General features: G+C 40.8%; 1 protein-coding gene across 1 annotated transcript in view; it reads left to right on the top strand.

The window, feature by feature from the left end:
• Positions 1 to 23,502, top strand: part of SORCS1 (sortilin related VPS10 domain containing receptor 1) — a 158,848-nt gene that overhangs the window by 3,933 nt on the left and 131,413 nt on the right. Inside the window, exons 2-3 of the mRNA XM_055424696.2 lie at positions 16,118 to 16,236; positions 19,111 to 19,200. Coding sequence (XP_055280671.2) covers positions 16,118 to 16,236; positions 19,111 to 19,200 — 209 coding nt within the window. The remainder of the gene's footprint in view (positions 1 to 16,117; positions 16,237 to 19,110; positions 19,201 to 23,502) is intronic.

Raw genomic sequence — 23,502 nt, 5'->3', positions numbered from 1 at the left:
TGAGACATGTGACACACAACAAAACCCCTCCTTGTTTTGCTCATCACCATGGGGTGGATGACAAATGCTTATCTGAGCTTGCTGTTAGAAGTTTAGTTTTAGTCTCATTTCAGATCTCCCTAGATTACATTTTATAATTAATTTATGTTTCAATTGAAATCTCCATATTTGAGGGGAGATGAGCTCTGGAAAGCTTTTGCTCTTTGAGGGGTCTGTGACCGACATAGACGTTTCTTGCTGACTGCGCTCTGAAATCTGGATGTTTTGTAGTTTACACTCATGACAAGGATGTTATTCTTTCTTGTACTACCTCTCTGCCTTGGGAGGCAAGCTGAAGAGAGCAACCTCAATTACAGTCAATCATGGGTTGTATTATTGGAAAATTCTGAACGTATTTATTGTACTCGACATTTGTTATTGGTCCCTGCATTCAGCTGCGGACAAATTGATATATCCTCATCCTGGAAACAAAGATTTTACAGTTTAAATACTGTGTGTATATGAAAGAGAGAGAGAATATGCACACACATGTGTGTGGTATGCACCGAATACATTAAAACTGCTACCCAGTACATGAAAACTGTAAAAAGGAAACCTACAATTCTATTGATTTACCTAAAATAAATATGTATGTGTGTAAATGTAATGTATATGGTGAGAAAATGTTGACCAAACTGTTAGATTGAAATCTTCTTGAAAAGTCACATCTTATTTTATCTTGGTTCTGTGTATAAAGCATAGCTCAGAGCTTGGCACATTTAACGTGTATTGACTTAATGAATATCTCTGTGTCACTGTTTGGGCAGGTCTTCTTAAAGAAGGGGCTGTAACCATAGGGTGTGTAGTCCCATAGGGCTAATGGATGAGATGAGCACAAGAAACTCACAACTCCCTGAAATCCTGTGCCACGTTGTATTGTATGCATGATCTGGGGGAAAAGAGCAAAACTTTTATCAGAATTCTTTGCATGATAATTATTCATGGGTCTGTAGTCTTATATTTGTGCTTGTCTATAAACATTATCTTGTAAGAGAACCTGAAATACCAAGTTTGAGCTTTATTGCTTCTCCATTTTATTTCTGAAATGAAAGACCTGGCCAGTGACCTGAATATTTTCTGTACCCGTGATGGTCTGTGCCAGCAGGGACAGAGGACAGGGGACAATTACTGGTCTCCTTGTCTATTTGCATGAGTCGCTAACCTTGTAACAGCTTGCCGTAGGACTAATCTCTTTCACTGAAGAAAAACAACCTTGGCCCTTTAACGAACTGTGAAAATGACTGCCTCCAAACACTGAAATGAAACTCAAACCAGTATCTTATAAGCTGAGATAAAAATCAAAGGAAACTCACAACTTTGTATAACCAACATCCCACTAATTCCGGCTGTAGGTGAGAACTGGATATCTCATTCCAACTTTTTTGTTTTCCACCCCTCCATTCAGATTTCCATATTGAACGTCATGCATGTCAACACCTGAATCGGGGACCCCTGCTGAGACACTGTGGGAAGGTGACGGAGACCTCAGTTCTCATCAGTCCCCAGTGTATTAGCAATGAAGTGGTTTGAGGTTATACTGTAAGCGACAATCCCTTTTATACCAACAGAAATAGCAATGCCGACTATAACAAGGAGAAGCAGTACTCCACCGTATCGAGTGAAAAGCAGGTTCACTCTCTGACCGTCGTTCCCATTCCCTAAAGTTGGTAGTTTTTAGAAAATATGTCTTGTGTTGTTGTTGGAAGTTTAATTTTAGTCTCATTTCAGATCTCCCTAGGTTACATTTTCTAATTAATTTCTGTTTCAATTGAAATCTCCATTTTTGAGGGGAGATGAGCTCTGGAAAGCTTTTGCTCTATGAGGATCTGTGACTGACAGACGTTTCTTGTTGGCTCTGAAATCTGGATTTCATAAGTTTTTTGACTTATACAAATAAATGTGTGTGTATACATACATACACACTCACAAATATTCATTTTATAAAATTCTTATGCCAAATTTGGTCTGGGTGAATTCAATAGCAACTTAAAAATCTCTCCATATACTATATATATGTTTAGCAGTCCTGAATATCCACTGGAAGGACTGATGCTGAAGCTGAAACTCCAATACTTTGGCTACCTAATGCGAAGAACTGACTCATTTGAAAAGACCCTGATGCTGGGAATGATTGAAGGCAGGAGGAGAAGGGGACGGCAGAGGATGAGATGGTTGGATGGTGTCACCGACTCAATGGACATGAGTTTGAGTAAACTCTGGGAGTTGATGATGGACAGGGAGGCCTGGCGTGCTGCAGTCCATGGGATTGCAAAGAGTCAGACACGACTGAACGACTGAACTGAACTGAACTGACCGAGCCACTTAATGACTAATCACTACATAGGAACTCCATTATACAATCAACTATAATTTTTTTAAGCACTATCCCTGATGACTCAGATGGTTAGGAATCTGCCTGCAATGCAGGAGACCTGGGTTCCATCCCTGGGTCAGGAAGATCCCATGGAGAAGGGAATGGCTACCCATTCCAGTATTCTTGCCTGGATAATTCCAGGGACAGTGGAGCCTGGCAGGCTTCAGTCCATGAGGTCTCAAAGAGTCAGTTACGACTAAGTGACTAACATTTCCACACATCTCATTAATAGACATATAGATGTTTGGCTGTTTCAAACAATGTTGATACATACATGTACACACATGTTACTTACTTGGTTGGTAAGCATTCAGACAAGTGTAGGGAGCAAGCACTGCTCAAAGGAAAATTCAGTTCAGTTCAGTTCAGTTCAGTCGCTCAGTCGTGTCCGACTCTCCGCGACCCCATGAATCACAGCACGCCAGGCCTCCCTGTCCATCACCAACTCCCGGAGTTCACTCAAACTCATGTCCATCGAGTCGGTGATGCCATCCAGCCATCTCATTCTCCGTCGTCCCCTTCTCTTCCCGCCCCCAACCTTTCCCAGCATCAGAGTCTTTTCCAGTGAGTCAACTCGTCGCATGAGGTGGCCAAAGTATTGCAGTTTCAGCTTTAGCATCAGTCCCTCCAATGAACATCCAGGATTGATCTCCTCTAGAATGGACTGGTTGGATCTCCTTGCAGTATAAGGGACTCTCAAGAGTCTTCTCCAACACCACAGTTCAAAAGCATCGATTCTTCGGCGGTCAGCCTTCTTCACAGTCCAACTCTCACATCCATACATGACCACAGGAAAAACCATTGCCTTGACTAGACGGGCCTTGGTTGGCAAAGTAATGTCTCTGCTTTTTAATATACTATCAAGGTTGGTCATAACTTTCCTTCCAAGGAGCAAGCGTCTTTTAATTTCATGGCTGCAATCAGCATCTGCAGTGATTTTGGAGCCCAAAAAAACAAAGTCTGACACTGTTTCCACTGTTTTTCCATCTATTTCCCATGAAGTGATGGGACCAGATGCCATGATCTTAGTTTTCTGAATGTTGAGCTTCAAGCCAACCTTTTCACTCTCCTCTGTCACTTTCATCAAGAGGCTTTTGAGTTCGGGAAATTCTTAGGTCTGAGAGTATATACATTTTTGATTTTCATAGACATTGTCACAATACCCTCTGAAATATTTGCATCATTGCATCCTCTCTGAATATGAGAATGCTATGTTTACAAGCCCTCAGTAGTCCAGGATATTATGAAAGATGTTTTAAACATAGCCCATCTGATGAGCAAAAATGTGGCATATCCTTATTGTTTCTATTTGCATTTATTTAATTTAGAGTGAGGGATTGTATTTACTTAACTATTTGCATTTCCTTTTCAATGACCCTTCCCAAGGTATCAGATCTTTTTAATGTTCTAGAGAAGATCAACATTTTTGCATTTTATTCAAATCTAAAAAATATCAAACTTGCTACCAGAGTCCCAACATAGTACACCAATTGGCATTAATAGACCCCATGTTTCATAGCCTTCTTTTACCTTCTTCTTAAAAAAATTAATTTATTAATCACTTTTAGGCTTTTAGGGTAGGGCTGGGGAGTAGGTTAGAAGTTTCCACTAATGGTCAATTTCATATACTGATAACTCTCCATCACTGTTGCCGAATCTAGCCTCTATACCCTGACACTGAATTAAATCTTAGAGACAAGAGTTTGGGGCCTGGTAGAAAAGAATAGATAGCTGTGTTGCTTTGCAGGCAAAAGGGGCCACAGCAAGCTAATGCCCTCAAAATTGTATGTCCTCACCTGGAGGCGGGTAGTGAATAGTTTTATAGTAATGCTTTCAAGAGGGCATGGGCATGATCAGCTCTTGGACATTCTTCTGATTGGTTTGGTGGTAAGGTAAGTGGGAGTCTGCATCATCAACCGTCTGGTTCCAATGGGTCTGGGGTCTGTGTGCTTGTGGGCAGCATACAATTAGTTTCTCTCACCTAGTGAGGGCTTCAGTATCTGCAAAACAGCTCAAAGATATTGTTTTGTACATCACTCAAGGAACCTTCCCTGAGGCTGCACTACTGTTTCTAGACTGTTCATCTCTAGTCTCAGCATCCCCCTCCCTTCCTTAATTAGCAACGTTTGAACCTCCTGTTGGAACTCAGCAGAGGTCTTGGAGGCTGAAAGAAGCCTGTTTCCTGTAATCAAGAGATGGGGGACATAGAAGGCTTTTGTGCCCAGGAGCCCCACAGGGTCTTTCTTGGTTTCCTACTCCCCAATATATTTACCAAACGCTTTCTTACCTCTCCTTCCCTATCCTCAAATCAAGCTTCCAGGCTTAGCGAGTCCAATGGTACCTACCACTTTGACCCCATTTTTCGTATTGCAAAAGTCTCTTGATTTCAAAGACTATTGATGTCAACTTGGCCTCTCTGATTTATCAGCCTAAAGACAGCCCTGAAAACCAACCAGAAAAGCATGAAATAAGATAACACGGGCCTCCCCACACAGCAATGAAAAACCTGACAGTGACAGTACAGTAACAGGCTCAGCTGGGCAGCTTTCATATTGGGTCCTTTGTATCCATTATGTGCCACTTCTCCTGCCTCCTGGGTGCCCACCCATGTGTGAGGAGGTCTGTGCCCTCAACTCCCAGCCTGAGGAGGAGAACACAGAAGTACCTGAGAGAAATTTGTCATCTCCAGATGGTGTGTGTGTGTGTGTGTGTGTGTGTGTGTGTGTGTGTGTTCCAAGAAAATGTTACTAATAGACACTGAAATTTGAATTTCACATCATTTTCGCAGGTCATGAAATGTTATCCTTCTTAGGATTTTTTTCAACTGTTTAAAAATTTGAAAGTCATCCTTGGTTCAAGCATCACACAAAAACAGATGACAAGCTGTATTTGGATGGACCAGAGTTTTATCAGCCTCTGAACTACATTATTGCAAACACAGTTAAAGCCCAAAGGGCCTCTTCCCAAAATGCATCCTCTGATAACCCCAGCTAACCATTCTCCTTAAATGGGTATCTATCATTCCTATATCCATACTCAAACTCATCCACGTTAGTCACTCAGTCGTGTCCGACTCTTTGCAACCCCATGGACTGTAGCCCACTGGGCTTTTCTGTCCATGAAATTTCTAGGCAAGAATAGTAGATTGGATAGCCATTCCCTTCTCCAGGGGATCTTCCCAACCCAGGGATCGAACCCAGGTCTCCTGCACTGCAGGTAGATTCTTTACCAGGGAAGCACCTATCATTCCTATGTGTGTGCTTAGTTGCTCAGTTGTGTCCAACTCTTTGCAACACTATGGACTGTAGCCCACCAGACTCATGTACTATTATCTTATGTGTAATATTGATTTGTATATTTCGAACTCCATAGAAGTGTTATTATGGCTTGTATACCCTTCTGCCTTATTGCCCAGTACGTTGATTGGTGCTCTGTCCATGGTGCTGAATAGAGCTCCAGTGCAATCTTTTTCACTGCTGTATTTCTTTACACTGTGTGATGATTCTGCCTGTTATTCATTCCTATCGTAGTGAATGGGAATTTAGATTGCTGTCTGCTAATTCCTTTCATGTCTCATCTCTTTTCACCTTCACCATGACCTTGTTAGGTCTCCAAATCTTAACTCTAGGACAAAGGACTGGATTTCTACTGGGTCTTCAGGCTCCTCCAGGACTCAGCAACACCAATTCCTAAAACATACAATTTCTAAGAGTTTGAGAAATTTCTCGTGTTTCTGACCCCCAATTTAAAGCAAAGCCAAAAGGTAGCATTGTAAAGGTCTTGCCATTTTTTTCATACCACCACTCTTCCTTTGCCCCATATGTTCTTAAGCAGCCAGGATGCCAGGATTGTGCATTATATTCCTATTATTTGTCTGTTGCTGCTGCACTAGATACTTTTTAGCTACACTACTTACAGCAACTCTTGGAAATAGGTCCTTCCACCTTTCTTTCCCTCGCTCCTTTTCCCCACTTTCATTCTTATTCTCTTTCTTCCCTTTAATTATTTTCCTCATTGTAACTATGAGGAAAATGAGGTTTGCAATGATTACACATTTTTGATTAATTATTTTTGCCAATGCTGCAGGGCCAAAATTCGAAGCCAGGTATGGTTTATTCCAGACCTGTTTATTATTCATTTGAAAGGCATTGTTGGACATCGGTGGCAGGCCAGGTACCCTTCTAGGCATGAATGACGGGTGATAAGGGACGTTGCAAGGCCCTGCTCTCATCAAGCTTACCTTCCGGTTAGGGGAGACAGGTTATGAGCATATGCATAATGCTAGGTGGTGCTAAGTTCTAGGAAGCGAAAAGCAAAGTCTATAAAGAGGGGCTGGTTGGAGAGGGGGAGTTGTCAAAGAAAGAATCTTTGATAAGGTGGCATTTGGTATTTCAGCTAAGTCTTTATGCAAGTAAGGGAGAGAGGTGGGTCTGCCACATGGAAGAGCATTGCAGACAGTAGAACAGCGTGTATGAAGTATTTGGCCTCTGGACATCTTGGAATAGCAGGAAGGTGGGGTGGCTGGAATACAGAAAAGACAAAATGTGTCATCTCTTTCTGTTTATTCCACTGCAGAAGGAAGGGATTGTACCTGTTGATCTTTCAGTTCAGTTCAGTCACTCAGTTGAGTCTAACTCTTTGTGATCTCATGGACTGCAGAACATCAGGCTTCCCTGTCCATCACCAATTCCTGGAGCTTGCTCAAACTTATGTCCATCAAGTCGGTGATGCCGTCCAACCATCTCATCCTCTGTCATCCCCTTCTCCTGCTTTCAATCTTCCCAGCATCAGGATCTTTTTTAATGAGTCAGTTCTTCACAACAAGTAGCCAAAGCATTGGAACTTAAGCTTCAGCATCAGTCCTTCCAATGAATATTCAGGACTGTTTTCCTTTAGGATTGATTGGTTTTATCTCCTTGCAGTCCAAGGGACTCTCAAGAGTCTTCTCCATCACCACAGTTCAAAATCATCAGCTCTTTGGCACTCAGGTTTTTTATGGTCCAACTGTCACATCCATACATGACTACAGGGAAAAACCATAGATTTAATTAGATGCACCTTTTGTCAGTAAAGTAATGTCTCTGCTTCTTAAAATACTTTCTAGGCTTCTCATAGCTTTTCTTCCAGGGAGCAAGTGTCTTTTAATTTCATGGCTGCAGTCACCATCTACAGTGATTTTGGAGCCCAAGAAAATAAAATCTGTCACTGTTTCCATTGTTTCCTCATCTATTTGCCATGAAGTGATGGGATTGGATGCCATGATCTTAGTTTTTTTGAACGTTGAGTTTTAAGCCAGTTTTTTAAACCTCCTCTTTCACTTTCATCAAGAGGCTAATCTGAGGTTATTGATTTTTCTCACGGCAATCTTAATTCCAGCTTGTGTTTCATCCAGTCTGGCATTTTGCATGATGCACTCTGCCTACAAGTTAAATCATCAAGGTGACAGTATACAGCCTTGACATACTCCTTTCCCAATTTGGAACCATTCCGTTGTTCGATGTCCAGTTCTTTCTGTTGCTTCTTGACCTGCATACAGCTTTCTCATGAGGCAAGTTAAGGTGTTCTGGTATTCCCATCTCTTGAAGAATTTTCCACAGTTTGTTGTGATCTACACAGTCAAAAGCTTTAACATAGTCGATGAAACAGAAATAGATGTTTTTCTATTGATCTTTAGTGAACATTTATCATGTTCCAAGTGTGATAGTCAGTATTGAGTATGATGAAAATAGCAAGTTAGTATAGAAATGGTGGATTGAATATACCCACATGTTTCAGAGGCCATTCTTTGAACCTACCCTCTGTCCTGGCATTCATCATATAGCACATGAACACATTAGTGAATAGTATACACCCATCCCCCAGAAACTCTGGAGAAGCCATGCTGTGTATTTTCTCCCCCATGTGCAAAAATGCTTTTATTTCTTTCTCCCCACTTCCCTGCTTCCCTCCATTTCCCACTTTCATTCCTATTTTCTTTCTTTCTTAGTATTTGTCCATTTTGCTGTCTCTGTCTCTCCCTCTCCCACCCCGCCCCCTTCTTTGTACATTCAGTTTGGAAAATTACTGGAACGAGCTTGCTCCTGGGTTTTTCATGGCTGGATGAACCTTACGGATAGCTTGATTTCTTTTCTTGCCTTAAACTGAACTGCTAGTGTGGTGTTCTCACGAAGCAGACAGCTAGCCCTCCCTGAGTCTGTCCCCAGTTCTTTCTCATGCCTCTGTGCTCTGGCCATTGCTCCTGCTTTCTGGAGTGATGTCCCCCCTCACTCCTCATCACCATTCCAAGCAGCCTTCTGGGCTTTTCTCAGCTTTTCCATGAAGTGTTCCATTGGTATGGCCGTTATCATCTCTACACCAGTGGCTGTCCCTCTGTGAGTCAGTCAATAGTAAAAGAGTCTCTGTTCTGTAGCCCAGGAGGGCACAACTGGTCTCCAGCTCTGTCTGATCCAAAGTAAAATAAAAGCAGAGTCACAGAAGAAATCCCCACACAGAGTAAATCCTCTGTGGAAAGGTTTGAAGATTAGACACCCCTCACCTGGGGGCCCACACACCTGCCCCTGAACTCCTTGTAATGTACTCCCCCACTGCATTATTCTTGGTGAGGGGCCTTTTGTATTTCTACAAAATTATTCTGCCCTCTTGTTTTCTCTCATGTCTCCAGTTCCTAGCCCTATGCTTGACAAAAATAATGCATGATTCCAGAACTTTCTATGTAGCAAGCATGGCCTCCTGAATGTCCAAAGACTAACAATACAAGCCAGCATTTAGAAAAAGTCACACTGGGCTGAAATCAGGAGATTACCTAGAAGAAAGCAATGCCACAAGCTCATCATGCCGGAGGATATTTGATCCAAGTTTGTAATTTTCACAGAAATTTCTTGTCCTCAATATAGTCTTTCAGGGGTCAATGCTGGAGTCTCACTTTTGAAGATTCCAGTTTCTAACTGGTATGTGCCACAGAGGGCTCTAGACCCAGTTGGGAATGAAGTTTCTATGAGCACAAGATTGTTGAAACGTGTGTGTGTGTGTGTGTTGGGTGGAAACATTTAATAGGAACATTCTAAAACAAACAATAGGACTGTAGAAAGAACGAAATAAAAATTTGCAAACAGATTATGGGCTTTAAAAACTATTCTACTTTAAGTTGAAAATTAATGAGGGATGGGAGAGAGTTTGAAAGTGTTTATGCTTACCAGCTTGGTTTATGGTTTTATTTAAGACTAAAGTTTTGCAATATTAAACTGTTGTCCCTAAGCTTTGAGTTCTTTACCTGTAAAAGGTACTGTACTCTGGATTTTTTCCACACTTTAAAAGAGAAAAAGCACGTGATACACTCAGCACAGTTCCTGACCCAGAGGAGAGGTGGCTCTGGTGGTTTTGGAGGTTAATGCCGCCGTTGTTATCAATGGAGCCATTCTTGGAAGGAGAATCTGCCTGAGCCTCAGGAAAAGCTCCACAGAAGGCAGCCCAGGAAGTGTTAGGAGAAGATCACAGGAAAGGAAGAGGCAGTTCAAGCCCCAGGAGGGAGCTCTCTGAATGAACGTGGAGTGTCAGTCAGCAATGCAAATGCTGTTTAGAAAAGGCAGAATCCCCTGAGACACAGACTTGCCAGCAGCATCACAGAGTTTTGATTGCTTGGGCAAGAGTGAGAAGCAAACAGGTCCCAGTGGGTAAAGGATGGTAAAGACCTTCAGATCTTAAAGTCAATAGTCTGATTTTTACCATTCTCCTTTGATTCTAAAATTCTAACAACCTTCATCTTATAGAGAAAAAGTCTGAAGCTTCGTCTCATAAATGACCTTCTCGGAGTCACACAGCATGTGAAAGAGAGAGAGACAGAGCTCAGAACTAGCCTTTCACTCCAAGGGGAGGGAGACCCTGCACAGCGACATGGCTGCAGGTGGGCCACCCTGCATGCCAGGTGGCAGGATGACTTCTGGGTCATCTCAGATCCGAGTTACCTTCCAGTTCTGCCCTGACCACTACATGCATAGAATACTTATTTAGTTACACTGGGAGAATGCTTCTTCATGGTGTTTTAAAATACTCCATAAATAAATTAGCCCAAATCAAAACATAAATATAAAGAAAGCTATTGTCTCAGGTAGGAATGTCTATAGTACTTTACAGTTGGTTCCCTTGAGACACAGTGAGCATACTGGTGATGAAAGCTGCGCATGGGGGACTTTGATCACAACCCCAGCTCCCACTGTGTTGGCACAGTCCAGCCTGACCCTGGACTGAATGAGTTTCCCGACCGTGGTTTTAAGCTCTCACAACCGCTAGCAAGATGGCTTCTGTTTATACCCATCTTACGGACTTGAGCGGTAAAATGATTTGCTTAGGTTTACCAAGCTAAGCCTGCATTTAAGCTGCTATACCCCTGCTCCAAGCCTGGCCTTTAAAAAGCAGCTTCCCTTCTTTAGAGCAGCACTGATCTAGGGGCATGGAAATTACATTATGCCAAGCAGCAGCTGTTGCAGAGAGTGAGGGTGTTTAGAAAGAGCAGCACAGTGTCCTAATTACCTGCGGCAAGGAAAACATCTGTGTGGGAAAAGTAATGAAATTAATTCTAAAGTCTAGTGGTTGCCTACATTAATTGACATTAATTAATGCCAAATTACAAGACACCTCCTATGGAATCGCATCATACACTCACCAGAATTGAATATGGAAAGAGTTCATCACACTTAATGCTATTACAGCAAGCCCCGAGGGGAATAAGAGTGATTGGTCCCTCATTATGAAGTGCAGCCAATTTCTTTTTGTTTCCATTAGGAGGGGAACGAGAACAAACCAGGAGCACTTTACCACAGGCAGGCAGCTCCGAATTGATCAGTTCCCCTTCTGCTTGTAGATTTCACTTTGAGCCACTCCGAGCAAGACATGGTTTCAAGACTTCTTCCTGGCACTTTTCTTGGGTCCTTTGGTTGTACATTTAAAAATTCTCAACACAAGAACAGCTCATTGAACAGGTCTGCCTCACTGTGTGGCATGGGGAATGGAGAGGGATAGAACAAGCAAAGGCATTAGAGACGATTCTCTAATTCTTATGAGTAGGATCCTGCAAGCCCACCATGACCCTTGGCCGCCTTCCCTGGCTGAGAAGTGCTGACCAGAGATTTGCATGCTTGGTTGTCTGCCTCTCTCATATCACTGCCTCTGTACTGGCGTTGACGTCTCGTATATATCTATTATTCATTTTCCCCATGCAAACATACATATGTAGATATCTATATATACCACTTGCACAAAATCGTGTCCATATGCACATATTTTGGTAACCTACTTTTTAAAAACTTTTATTTTGGAATAATTTTAGATAAACAGAGAAGTTACCAAGATAGTGCAGCTTTACCCAGTATCGCTTAATGTGAACATCTTATACAACCATGATCTATTTTTCAAAGCTAATAAATTAACATCGATACAACATTATTAGTTGGTAAATATTTTATTATATAAAATGTATTAAGAATTTCTGTAAATCCTCATATAAGGATTCATAACAAGCTATGCATGTTCTACAATCTATTTAGCTATGCCTCAACTGTTGGCCATTTTGTTTTCTCTTAACTTTTTTAAATTATAAACAACACTATGATGAATATCAAAATAACTAAATCTTTGCATGGGTCATTAATTATTTCTTCACGTCAAATTATCAGAAATGAACTCACAGTCAAAAGAGATTTTAATAGATGTTGATCCTTATTGCCAAATTACCTCATGAAAACATAAACATTGTTCTTTCTTTCTTCTTTCTCCTTTTTTTTCTTTTTGTATCTAGGTTTGTCCACTGGTAATTTTAAGCTAAAACATACTTAACAAAAACTGGCCCCAAACCTGCTGGGGTTTTTCATGCAATGTAGTGGGAATATACCAGACTTGGAGTCTGGCCAACCCAGTTTGAAAACCCATACTGCCCTTTCTATAATCTCCAGGAGCTTCATTCTCTTTACCTGCAAAATCAGTTGATAAATTATATGCCATAGTATTGTGATGATTAAATGTACCAAATGAATGTGAACATGCTTTAGAGTACTTGGTACATAAATGCACAGCCAAATATTAGTTTCCATATTCTTTAAATTTCTCCCCAAATCCCTCAGATTCATAATTTCCATATAGTTAAGTTATAAATGTAAAGAGTTTATTTTTATATTTTCCATCTCATGTTTGTTCAGGGACATTTGAAGAGAAAGTTGAAATATTAAGAAAGAAATTATTAGACAACACTATAAATAAAACAAGCACGGTGTACTCATCAAGAAATCCTCATGAGGTGGCAGTCTTACGAATTCTAATTGGAAAGTTGTATTTGTAATTTGAAGCCCGAAACTTCCTCAGTCAGAACCTTTGATTCAGATTGTTTTCACTCATTATCTCATGTAATAAGAGGCATGAGAAAGGGCAGCTCTGGCTTCAGTAAAGTCAGACGTTCAGTGGTGTCATCAGGGAATGGGCCCTTTCCATCTCTTTGTCATATTCATTATGGAAGCTCAACTGTAAGACTCCTCCATGCACAGAAAGGCTAGAGCGCTTCCAGACATCATATTGACACAGTGTTGTATGGGGGCAGAAGAAGGTCTTCTGCTGTGCGTCCCTGTAGCCCCTTATAACTTCTTACTTACTAGAACTGGGTTTAAAAGACCTCTCCTAAAGCAAATGATAGTAGGGGGAGTAGGAAGACTGGGAGTAAACACAGACCCAAGAGAATTATTCCCTGCATATCAGAGCTTTTGAGTGACATGGGAGAAAGATGAGCCACCAGATCCGTATTGGCTTTTCTGGCAAAGAGGTAGGGAAGAATGAGTATTGGACTGGTCACCAGCAGTAATCAACAGTGAAATATAACTGGAATACTCAAATTCAGTTTTTTAAAGGACCTACAATGTACCCCAAACTGATCTAATCATTGTGAAAGGTTGCAGAAGAGAAAATAGGAACATTAACGTTTTTGTACAACTTCTGAGTTTCAAAACATTTAGCATATATGTTATTTCAGTTAATTCATAGAACCAAACTATGAGCTAGTTGACACTGGCATCCTCATTTGAGAAATGACAGTGATGTGACTCAGGGAGGTGAAGCGGTGTTCTTTAAGAGATGCAACTAGTAAGTGACCACAGCAGAACTCAAAACCAGGTCTCAGAGATGCCAGTCTCCATTTCTATGATTCTGAGCTGCCTTCTGAAAGGCAGAAGTCAACGGAAAGCTCTGCAAGGGTCTGATGGGGTATGCAATGGTGAGGTAAAGATTTTGTGTCCCATGAAGAGAAGTGTTCTGGGAAGAGATGAGTCCCAGAAATTCTCTTCAGAGATGAAGATCATGAATTATGTCCTAAAATGAAACTGTATTAATTAAATTTAATATAATTAATTAATATAATTAAAAATTAAATTATACACATTTCATATAATAGATAATATATAATTATAATCATTATAATTTCATATAATTATTTATATAAAATTTTATAAAACATATATTAAAGTATATACATTTCATATAATAAATATAATACATTTCATATAATAGATAATGTAGTATATTATATAATTATAATTATTATAATTTCATATACTTATTTATATAAAATTTTATAAAACATATATTTTATATAAAATTTATACTCTTGAGAGTCCCTTGGACTGCAAGGAGATCCAACCAGTCCATTCTAAAGGAGATCAGTCCTGGGTGTTCATTGGAAGGACAGATGCTAAAGCTGAAACTCCAATACTTTGTCCACCTCATGCGAAGAGTTGACTCATTGGAAAAAACTCTGATGCTGGGAGGGATTGGGGGCAGGAGGAGAAGGGGACGACCGAGAATGAGATGGCTGGATGGCATCACCGACTCGATGGACATGAGTCTGAGTGAACTCCGGGAGTTGGTGATGGACAGGGAGGCCTGGCGTGCTGTGATTCATGGGGTCACAAAGAATCAGACACGACTGAGCGACTGAACTGAACTGAACTGATAATGATAATTATAATTATTGTAATTATAGATGTATATATAATATAAAATATAACATATAATATAATTAACATATATAATTGTAATTATATTAAATATAATTATATATTTATAGTTATAATTAATAATTAATATAAGAATGTCTAAACAATTAGATAGGGAAGCGAGAGTAGTATTCTCTTTAGTCGTTCTTTGGAGGACTAGCTGAGTTAAAATATATGCTTGAGGGCTATTTCCATCCCCACACATGGCAGCAGGATAAAGGAAGACAGGATAAGCCTCTCCTTCCCTCTCCTTGGAGCTTATCAGCAACTGTCAGCCATTGGTCAGTTGGAGCAAATGTGCATGTCGCCCCCTAGTGGCACTGCTTGTAGAGTACAGGTTTGCCCAGGTTCTTTAAGTAAAAGCAGTGCTGGACATTTCCTTCAGGGAAATCATTAGTGAATACCTTATATCCAACTCAGCGTACAATTGCCTACCCCCATTTCATGTAAATAATAATGTCCTTATTTCTCCATTTGGAAGAGTGTATTTCTTCATACATCTTTGTGTGTCCTAAAATCAACCTCACCCATTCATTAAACATCAAAAAAAAAAAGGTAAAATAATTTCTTTTTTCATTCAAAAAGATATATTCCAGTAAAGTGGCATGTTCCAAAGAATATTTATTTGTTATGTACTATGTGCTGATTTGTTTCGTACTTAGATTGTGATAAGTTCCACGAAGGGAATTAACAGGATGGAGTATTATTGAAAAGCAATCATAGGAGACCTCCAGAAATAACAGTAAGCTGAAATCTAGACCTTTTTTAGAGAAAAACCTGGCAAGAAGCCTTTAGAACAGAGGGAACAAAAATGTAAAGCCTCTTAAGTGGTAGAAAATTTGGCCAAACTTCTAAACATAGTTTAGGTCAGATCAGAAGAATCACTCGGAGAGAAGAGATTAGGGTGAGGGGAGGTTGTAGCAGCACTGACGGAAGGTTTAAATGTATTCTGGAGTTCTGAGTGATGTCTGATTCGTAGAGAGGGCAGAACAGTTGTGACTGAAAAACAGAGACAGCCTCCCTGGTACCATATATTAATACTGTCAGCAGCAGGTGTCAAATCTGTTGAGTCATTTTTACTGGTATGTTTATCACCTGCTCTAGTCTCAGGTGAGAGGCAGGGTCTTAGTTTACTCAACTATAAAATGAGAGCAATGTGTTTGAGTGTGGAAGCTCTTCTCAATTCTGTTTTATTTCCAATTAGTAATAGAAGAAAAACCTTTATCTTGACATAGGGCCTTATTGTTTATAACAGTGTACTTCTAGCATGAGATGACCAATGATTGCATATATGTTTGTGTGTTTCCCTATTTATCAGAGTATGGAGGTGAATCCTATTAATAAGAAAAATAACTAAGAAAGCACAAGTATTATTGCCAGCCTTTGAGTTTTTTTTTTTCATTTTGGTTTGGAAGGAAAAAAAATTTAGTTAATAGAATTTAGTATTCTAGGATGACGAGAGTTGGTGGAGGCACTGCGAAATGGTGGTGGTGTTGATAGCAAGTGAGTAAAATAATCATGAAAATTTAAACGATGATAATAACAATAGTAATGTAGTTAATAGAGAATGTGAGGTTTGTTGAAAGAATTGCAGATAGCAAGAGAAACAGAAAATGTCTACTCTGACTCGGTATACTATGTGTAGATCACCCCGCCCCCATTTGTTTCTTTTTTTCAGATTCACAATACCTGACATGCCGCATGCAGAACTGCACAGAAGCCAACAGAAATAAACCTTTCCCAGGCTACATTGACCCAGACTCTCTGATTGTGCAGGATGACTATGTGTTTGTTCAGGTATGAAAGATCCACTTCCGCAGATTGTCTCAAAGACATTTCCCTTCCCTGCTTCTAATGCAGCCCCTTCACCTGCTTGCCCTCCCTGAAGAAGAACAGAGAAAGAAGCAAAGGCATTCTTTTTTTAACAAAAGGAATGTTACCAAGTTGAAGCTTCTATGCTAACAGAATAGGAATTCCTTCTATTGCCTATGAATTTGAAGTTATTGCTTCTTAGTGAAAGAATTCAGAGATAAAGTGATTGCTAAGAAGTGGATATATTTGGAGAGAAACACAGCCCATCGACTGAGTGGGGGCCATCTCAGAGGGCAAGCGAGAGTTGAGAAGTAAGGCACAGTTAGTTTTTACAGCCTGGGTAGGTTCATGGGCTAATCAGCGGGAGGATTATTCCACTTATTTGGGGGAAGAGGCAGGTATTTCCAGGAACTGGGCCACCACCCACTTTTTGACCTTTCATGGTTGCCCTCAGAACTGTCATGGCACTGGTTGGTGTGTCTTTTAGCGTGCTAATGGATTACAGTGAGTGTATAATGCAACTCACGGTGCCTTGGAAACAGGATCTTCCCACCATCTTGGACCCAGTTGGTTCTAATCATGTCCTATGACATGTCATCTTTTAAAGGTTCTGTCCTGCACTCTTCCCTCCTGTTTGACTTCCTTGGGGCAGTGTCTGGAGGATGTGTGAAAATGGGGTCCTGGGGACATTGCTCTGAATACTCAGGTTGTCTCCAGAACTATGCACACTGGCATTCATCCTCGTCACATCACCGGCATTCCAAAGAGGGTCCCGTCAGTCATCAATAGGACTGAGCAGATATGTCAGTCTCTTCCTCGAGCAGTCAGCCAACAAGCCCCCTCTTTAGAACCTGCCTTAATAATAGAGAGCCAGGTGGTAACAAGCTGTGGGGTGGCTGGAGGTGGTGGGCGGCAGAGACAGTAATCAGCCATTATTGTCAGGCACTGCTGTGATTAGGATCTAGAGAATTTCGATGAGACATTCAGGTGGGTTTTTCACCTCCACAGAGAGTACAGAACAATTTGAGAAACTGAGGGTTCGGGAGCAATTAGAAGAGAGAATGAACAAGTGTCCTTTGTTTCTTTTTGTAGTTAAAACTTTAAACTTGTTTTGACAAAGCATTTAAAAACTCAGTTGTTGCTTTTCATGTTAAAATTGACAAAGTTACTATTGCTAAATAGTTTATATATAATACACATACATACATACATACATACAATTTCACTATGATTGAGGCATTCTAGACACTACTGTATTTACTTGGGCAAGAAATTATAATTTAGAATATTTGAAAAGGAAATATTCAAATTCCTTATGTACTTTCAAACTATTTCACGGTCACACACACACATACACACACTTCCTGCTTTCTTCAGGAAAATGAGTAATGAGCACTCGGATAACTTCAGCCTCAAATTATCAAGTGACATTAAAATGGAAAATGGTTACCCATATTGGATCTATATATAATTTATGTCTCCATCAGTGTTGCCTCCAGGGACCTTTCCTGTTTTCTATTAACAGTTTATAATCCACATATATGACTTACAAATGAGAATCAAGTGTGCATTTAGAGTTTTATATATATTTTTACCCAGGCTGCTATGAATATATAACCCATTGCAAGGACTAAGAGAGAGCTGGCCACATCATGGTGAATATGATAACTTTCCAGTCACATTTTTATGTGTCTGATGAAAATTCACCCAGAGCATTTGTTGACATTCTGAGTATGCAAACCAACTGACTTCAAACTCCAGGTGTTTATATGAATTAAGAGTGGCAACAGGAATCCAGAGAAACAGAGTAAAATGGTGGTTTTCAGAGGCTAGGGAAATGGGGAAGTGCTGGTCAAACGATATACATGTCTAGCTGGAAATTCTGGGGATGTTAGTATACAGCATGGGGGCTATACTATATTATATACTTGAAAATTATGAAGAGAATAAGTCTGAAATGTTATCAACATACACACAGACACACACGCATACAATCTTAATTAAATGAAAAGATGGAGGTGACTGCTAACCTTATATGTGGTAGCCATTTCATAATATATATGCATCAAATCATATTGTACACTGTAAAACTGCATATGTTATGTGTCAATAATATCTCATTAAAGGTGGATTAAGGGAGAGTTTGGCAGTGCACCCCTGACTCCTCATACCTCATGGTACGAGATGGAGGCCTCAACTGAGATGGAGGCCACAGCGCTCCTCCCCCTCCCTCAGACCCACAGGGTTCTTTGGGCTGTACATCCTGGGTGGAACTGGGGCAGTAGCTCACCAGTCTCTTCCGGGAGGGGGAGATCGAGAATGGTTTAGAACCACGATCCTGGCTTGGCTTTCCGTCTCTCACGTCAGCAGCACTGCTGTGTGTGGGACATGAGCACAGCCAATGGTGTGACTGCACGAAACTGGAATTCAGTGCCTGGAGATGGGGGCTCCTCTGGTCCTGTCACTGCGTGACCTGGCCCATTCCCTTTTGATATGGCACAGGGACCTGTTTGTGTGGTCACAGGCTTGGGGCTAGAGAGAGCTGGGTTGCTGAGGGGTGCTGATCTAACATACCCTCAGGCTTGTGTCAGTTAAAGAAAAATAACCAAAATTCTTTCCTGACTTCTGAGCCACAGGGCGAGTCGAAGAACTGCATTTCTGTCAAGGGGGTTCAGTCTGGGCCTCTGACCAACTCACATACACCGAGTTGTTTTGGAGCTGAGTGCCAGTGCTTTACACTTGCCCACAGCAGTCACTCGCGCTGTTGGGTTGATACCCACCCCTTCCGTGCAGGGACTGTCATTCTGTGACCTGTATCTGGTAGTGACTCCTTTTACAACCTTTGTGTTTACATTGCAGCTGACATCAGGAGGACGGCCGCACTACTACGTGTCCTACCGAAGGAATGCGTTTGCCCAGATGAAGCTCCCCAAATATGCTTTGCCCAAGGTATGGCCTGAGTCAGCGTCTCTATTTCAGTACCTATTCTTTTTCCCAAGGACCCTTTCAGTCTCTTGTAGATGTTTTTTAAACCCCCATCCCCATTCCTCACATTCACTTACATTCTTTTTTGCCAATCTCACTATCTTCCTTTCTCTCTCAGTGGTCCCTCCCTCTTTCCCTCTCTTCTTCTCTGATTCTTTGGAATTCTTACTACAGGGACATCTGAGTAAAATGACTGCTGATTTGCTTTTGCTTGTCAAGTGGTATATGTTGGTTTTTGGCAAAACAGAAACTACGCTTTGGACACAGTGTATCAGAGCAACAGGTATGATACGTATATATTCTGATCTGTTGTTATTATTTATGAAAGTGATACAGCCAGTGTATCACAGATACAGTGATACAGTGATAACAGCTTCTGACCTTTGCTTCCCCTCCCAGTGGAACTTATGGGACTAGTCTTTAGGGTTCAGCGACACAGCTAATTTTTTAAAAACATACTCTTTTGAAAATAGAGGCAACCCACTCCAGTATTCTTGCCTGGAAAATACCAAGGATGGAAAAGCCTGGTAGGCTACAGTCCATGGGGTCGCAAAGAGTCGGACACTACTGAGCAACTTCACTTTCACTTTCAAGAGACTCCCAACAGCTAACATCCCCAGGCTGTCTCCGTAAACCCTGAAGAACTGTGTTAATACGGAGCGCCACCTAGTGGAAGTGAAACTTACTTAGGAGCTCATAGTTGTGGATTTGCGGTCTTGTTGCCACTATGATGTATTTTAAGTGGCTGTAAATTGTTAATGCATCATGCCTTTTTTTCTAGCAACAACCACTGAAATGTGTCTTCATTTAAAAAAATTTATTGAAGTATAGTTTATTTACAGTATTATATTAGCTTCAGGTGTGCAACATAGTGAGTCAATATTTTTTCTAGGTTATATACTCCATTTGAAGTTATTGCAAAATAATGGCTGTATTTTCTTGTACTGTATAATATGCCCTTATTTATTTTATGCATAGCAGTTTATGTGTCGTAATCTCATACCTTTGTCTAGCCCCTTTACCGTTCCCTTTCCCCACTGGTAACCACTATTTTGTTCTCTGTATCTGTGAGTCTGCTTCTCTTTTGTTACATACATTTGTTTGCCTTATTTTTTAGATTCCACATATAAGCTATAGCAGAGAATGTGTCTTTCTCTAACTTAGTTCATAAGCATGATTCTCTCTTGGTTCATCCTCATTGTCACAAAAGGCAAGATTTCACTCATTTTTATGACTGAGGACTGCAAGGAGATCCAACCCGTCCATTCTAAAGGAGATCAATCCTGGGTGTTCATTGGAAGGACTGATGCAAAAGCTGAAACTGCAATACTTTGGCCACCTCATGCGACGAGTTGACTCACTGGAAAAGACTCTGATGCTGGGAAGGATTGGGGGCGGGAGAAGACGGGAACGACAGAGAATGAGATGGCTGGATGGCATCACCGACTGGATGGATATGAGTTTGAGTGAACTCTGGGAGTTGGTGATGGACAGGGAGGCCTGGCGTGCTTGATTCATGGGGTCGCAAAGAGTCAGACATGACTGAGTGACTGAACTGAACTGAATAGTCCATTGTATTTTGATATGTACAATGGGATACATATGTGTAAACACACAAACATATATGTGTAATTACATACATACATATATATATTTGGGTGCATTTGTCTTTTTGAATTAGTGTTTTGTTTTCTTTGACTATATACCCAGCAGTGAAATTGCTGGATCATACGGTAGTTCTATTTTTAGTTTTTTGTGGAACTGCCATACTATTCTTCACAGTGACTACACTGATTTACATTCCCACCAACAGTATCCTAGGGTTCTGTTTTCTCTGTATCCTTGCTAATCCTTTGTAGACTTTTTGATGATAGCCATTCGGACAGGTGGGTGTGTTGATCATGAAACAAGGGAGATGTATGTGGCTATAAGAAGGGGAAGGTGTAGGTTTAAATGCAGCTCAGCTTTGAAATCTTTGGTTGAAGAAGGAGCATCAATAACTTCTTTTCAATTGTATTTTCATGACTCTTTGTCTTGTGTTTTTATCCCTGAGTTTGTTAAATGCTCTCTTGGACCAATACCAGCTTCCTGCCCAGGGACCCTGTGATAGATACTGCACAAGGGTACTACAGGTCTTCTCTCCCAGGAGAGCCAGTGGCTTGTCCAGGCAGAATTCTCCTTCTTGGCCATCACTCTGCCCCTAACCCTAGCATAGTGAAAGGTGAGCTGTAAACCTCAGGCCATTAGAGATAACACACATTAAATTATGCTGTTAACTTCAAAAAAACTATTTCCATGTGAGTAGTTACTATTTTCAGCTGCTAAGAGGTTAGTATCAGTGGTAATTGCCCAGAACTGTATGTCTGTGCTTGTATATGTTTAAATGTTCCTCACTCGTGATTTAGCTTGAAATATTTTACAAAAAGACAAACACAGCATTGGAGTTGTGCCTTAAATGAGAATTGGGTAAAGTCAGTAAAAGAAAAATTTAGCGTCCTTAAAATTTCCCTTGGAAATCTTTTAGGGAGGTCCATGAGGGAGGTGATCATGTTATCTTGATAAGTTCAACAGAGCTGGTGGTTGTATTTGTTTTGTTTCCCTTGAGCACTGAAATAAGTTTCTGACTTTGATTGACCGACAAATGAAGTAGTTGGCTTGCAAGATTTACACCTTTAAAAATAAGAATACACTCAATGCAATGAGATGCTGCTGTTCAAGAGGCATGTGGGAATTGCGACCAAATCAGGAAACAGCATATCTGAGCCACTCATCTCTTGCTTACTTCCTCTTGGGAATATACTTTGTGATTGGAATAAGTTTCAGCTATACTAAATGCTCCTTGCTGCAGAATCAAGGCTAAAATATGTCTCTGGACTCCCAGACCATCATTCCTTGTATTATAGTCTTCTACTCTCAAAATAAATTAATAGATTCTATAACTAAAAGGGAGCAGCACCCCCCACCCCCCAGATTTTTATACACTGAGTAGCGTCCAAAGAAATGGCAACCCACTCCAGTGTTCTTGCCTGGAGAATCCCAGGGACGGGGGAGCCTGGTGGGCTTCCGTCTATGGGGTCACACAGAGTCGGACATGACTGAAGTGACTTAGCAGCAGCGTCCAAAGAAAAAGTCCCATTGATCTAAGTTGTCTAAAAAATGGTAGTTTAAAATCAAAGAAATCACTTTGGTCCCTTGGCTGGAGTGTTAGGAAATGCACACTTTGCATTGTCTTTACATAGCCATCACACCAATCACTGTGGATTATCTCACCCAGTGGTATCGTGCCAATCTGGAAAAAGAAGTTTTACTTTTTGCCTAAATCGGCTATCTGCACCCCGCCCCCACCCCACCCCACTGTCTCAGATGAGCGTTTTCCATTACTCAGCCTCATCTGAGGTCTGAGGATAGAATGTGGTGATTAATTTAGCTTGTTCCCAGAAAAATAAGAGCCACTACAACAAATGAATATATTATTTGGTCCAAGTAGGTGTTTATTATTTAAGGCAAAGAGAGTCCTCATTACAATCCCATTACACCTTCAAAAAGAAGCCTCAGCTTGGGTGGAGTGATCCATGGCAAAGAAACATATGTTTCATGACCTGCTATCAAACCTTTTCCTGCTGTAGCAGGAAAGGAGCAAAGCTCCATGCTCACTGAAAGAACGGAGACAAAAGCCAGCACTTCCATGCTCAGACTGTCTTTAGTCATCCCCTTCCATTGTGTCAGCTCTGAAAAGACAGGTAAACCTGAACTGTATTAAAAATAATAATAATACAATGGCAAAGATGATCGGAAAGCAGGAGTGGGGAGATTTTAATATTACTGTTCCTATTAAGAGCATGAGGCCCAGCAGAAAGGGAGCGCTAGTGACCGTTTTCCTCCCTTAACATACTTGGAGCTCATTCTGAGCTACTCAAGTGAGATAAATGAGGCAATACATATGAAAGTGCTTTGAGCATTTTGGAGGACAGATACTCTATAAAAGCAAGGTAGTATTATTATTAGTATGGATCTAGTTGTCTGTGTTGGAGAAGATCGATGTGAATTGGGGTGTGGGTGATGAAATGGCTGCTTGACTCACAGCGAGACCCTAACTCCAGACCAAGATCTGTCACTTACCTGCTCAGAACCTTGGGCTGGTTTATCAATTTCTCTGGGTTTTTCTTTTTTTTCTTCTTTTTTTACATTTTTTAAATACAGAGCTTAGATTCACAATAATATTTTCTCAAATGTGTTACTCAATAAAATGCCTTTAGAGATGCTTCA

The sequence above is a fragment of the Moschus berezovskii genome, chromosome 12 (assembly GCF_049115385.1).
Source record: "Moschus berezovskii isolate FMDL1 chromosome 12, NW_MosBer_1.0, whole genome shotgun sequence".
Lineage (NCBI taxonomy): Eukaryota > Metazoa > Chordata > Mammalia > Artiodactyla > Moschidae > Moschus > Moschus berezovskii.
The sequence above is the reverse complement of the archived record's forward strand: the minus strand, read 5'-3'. Positions and strand labels throughout refer to the sequence as shown.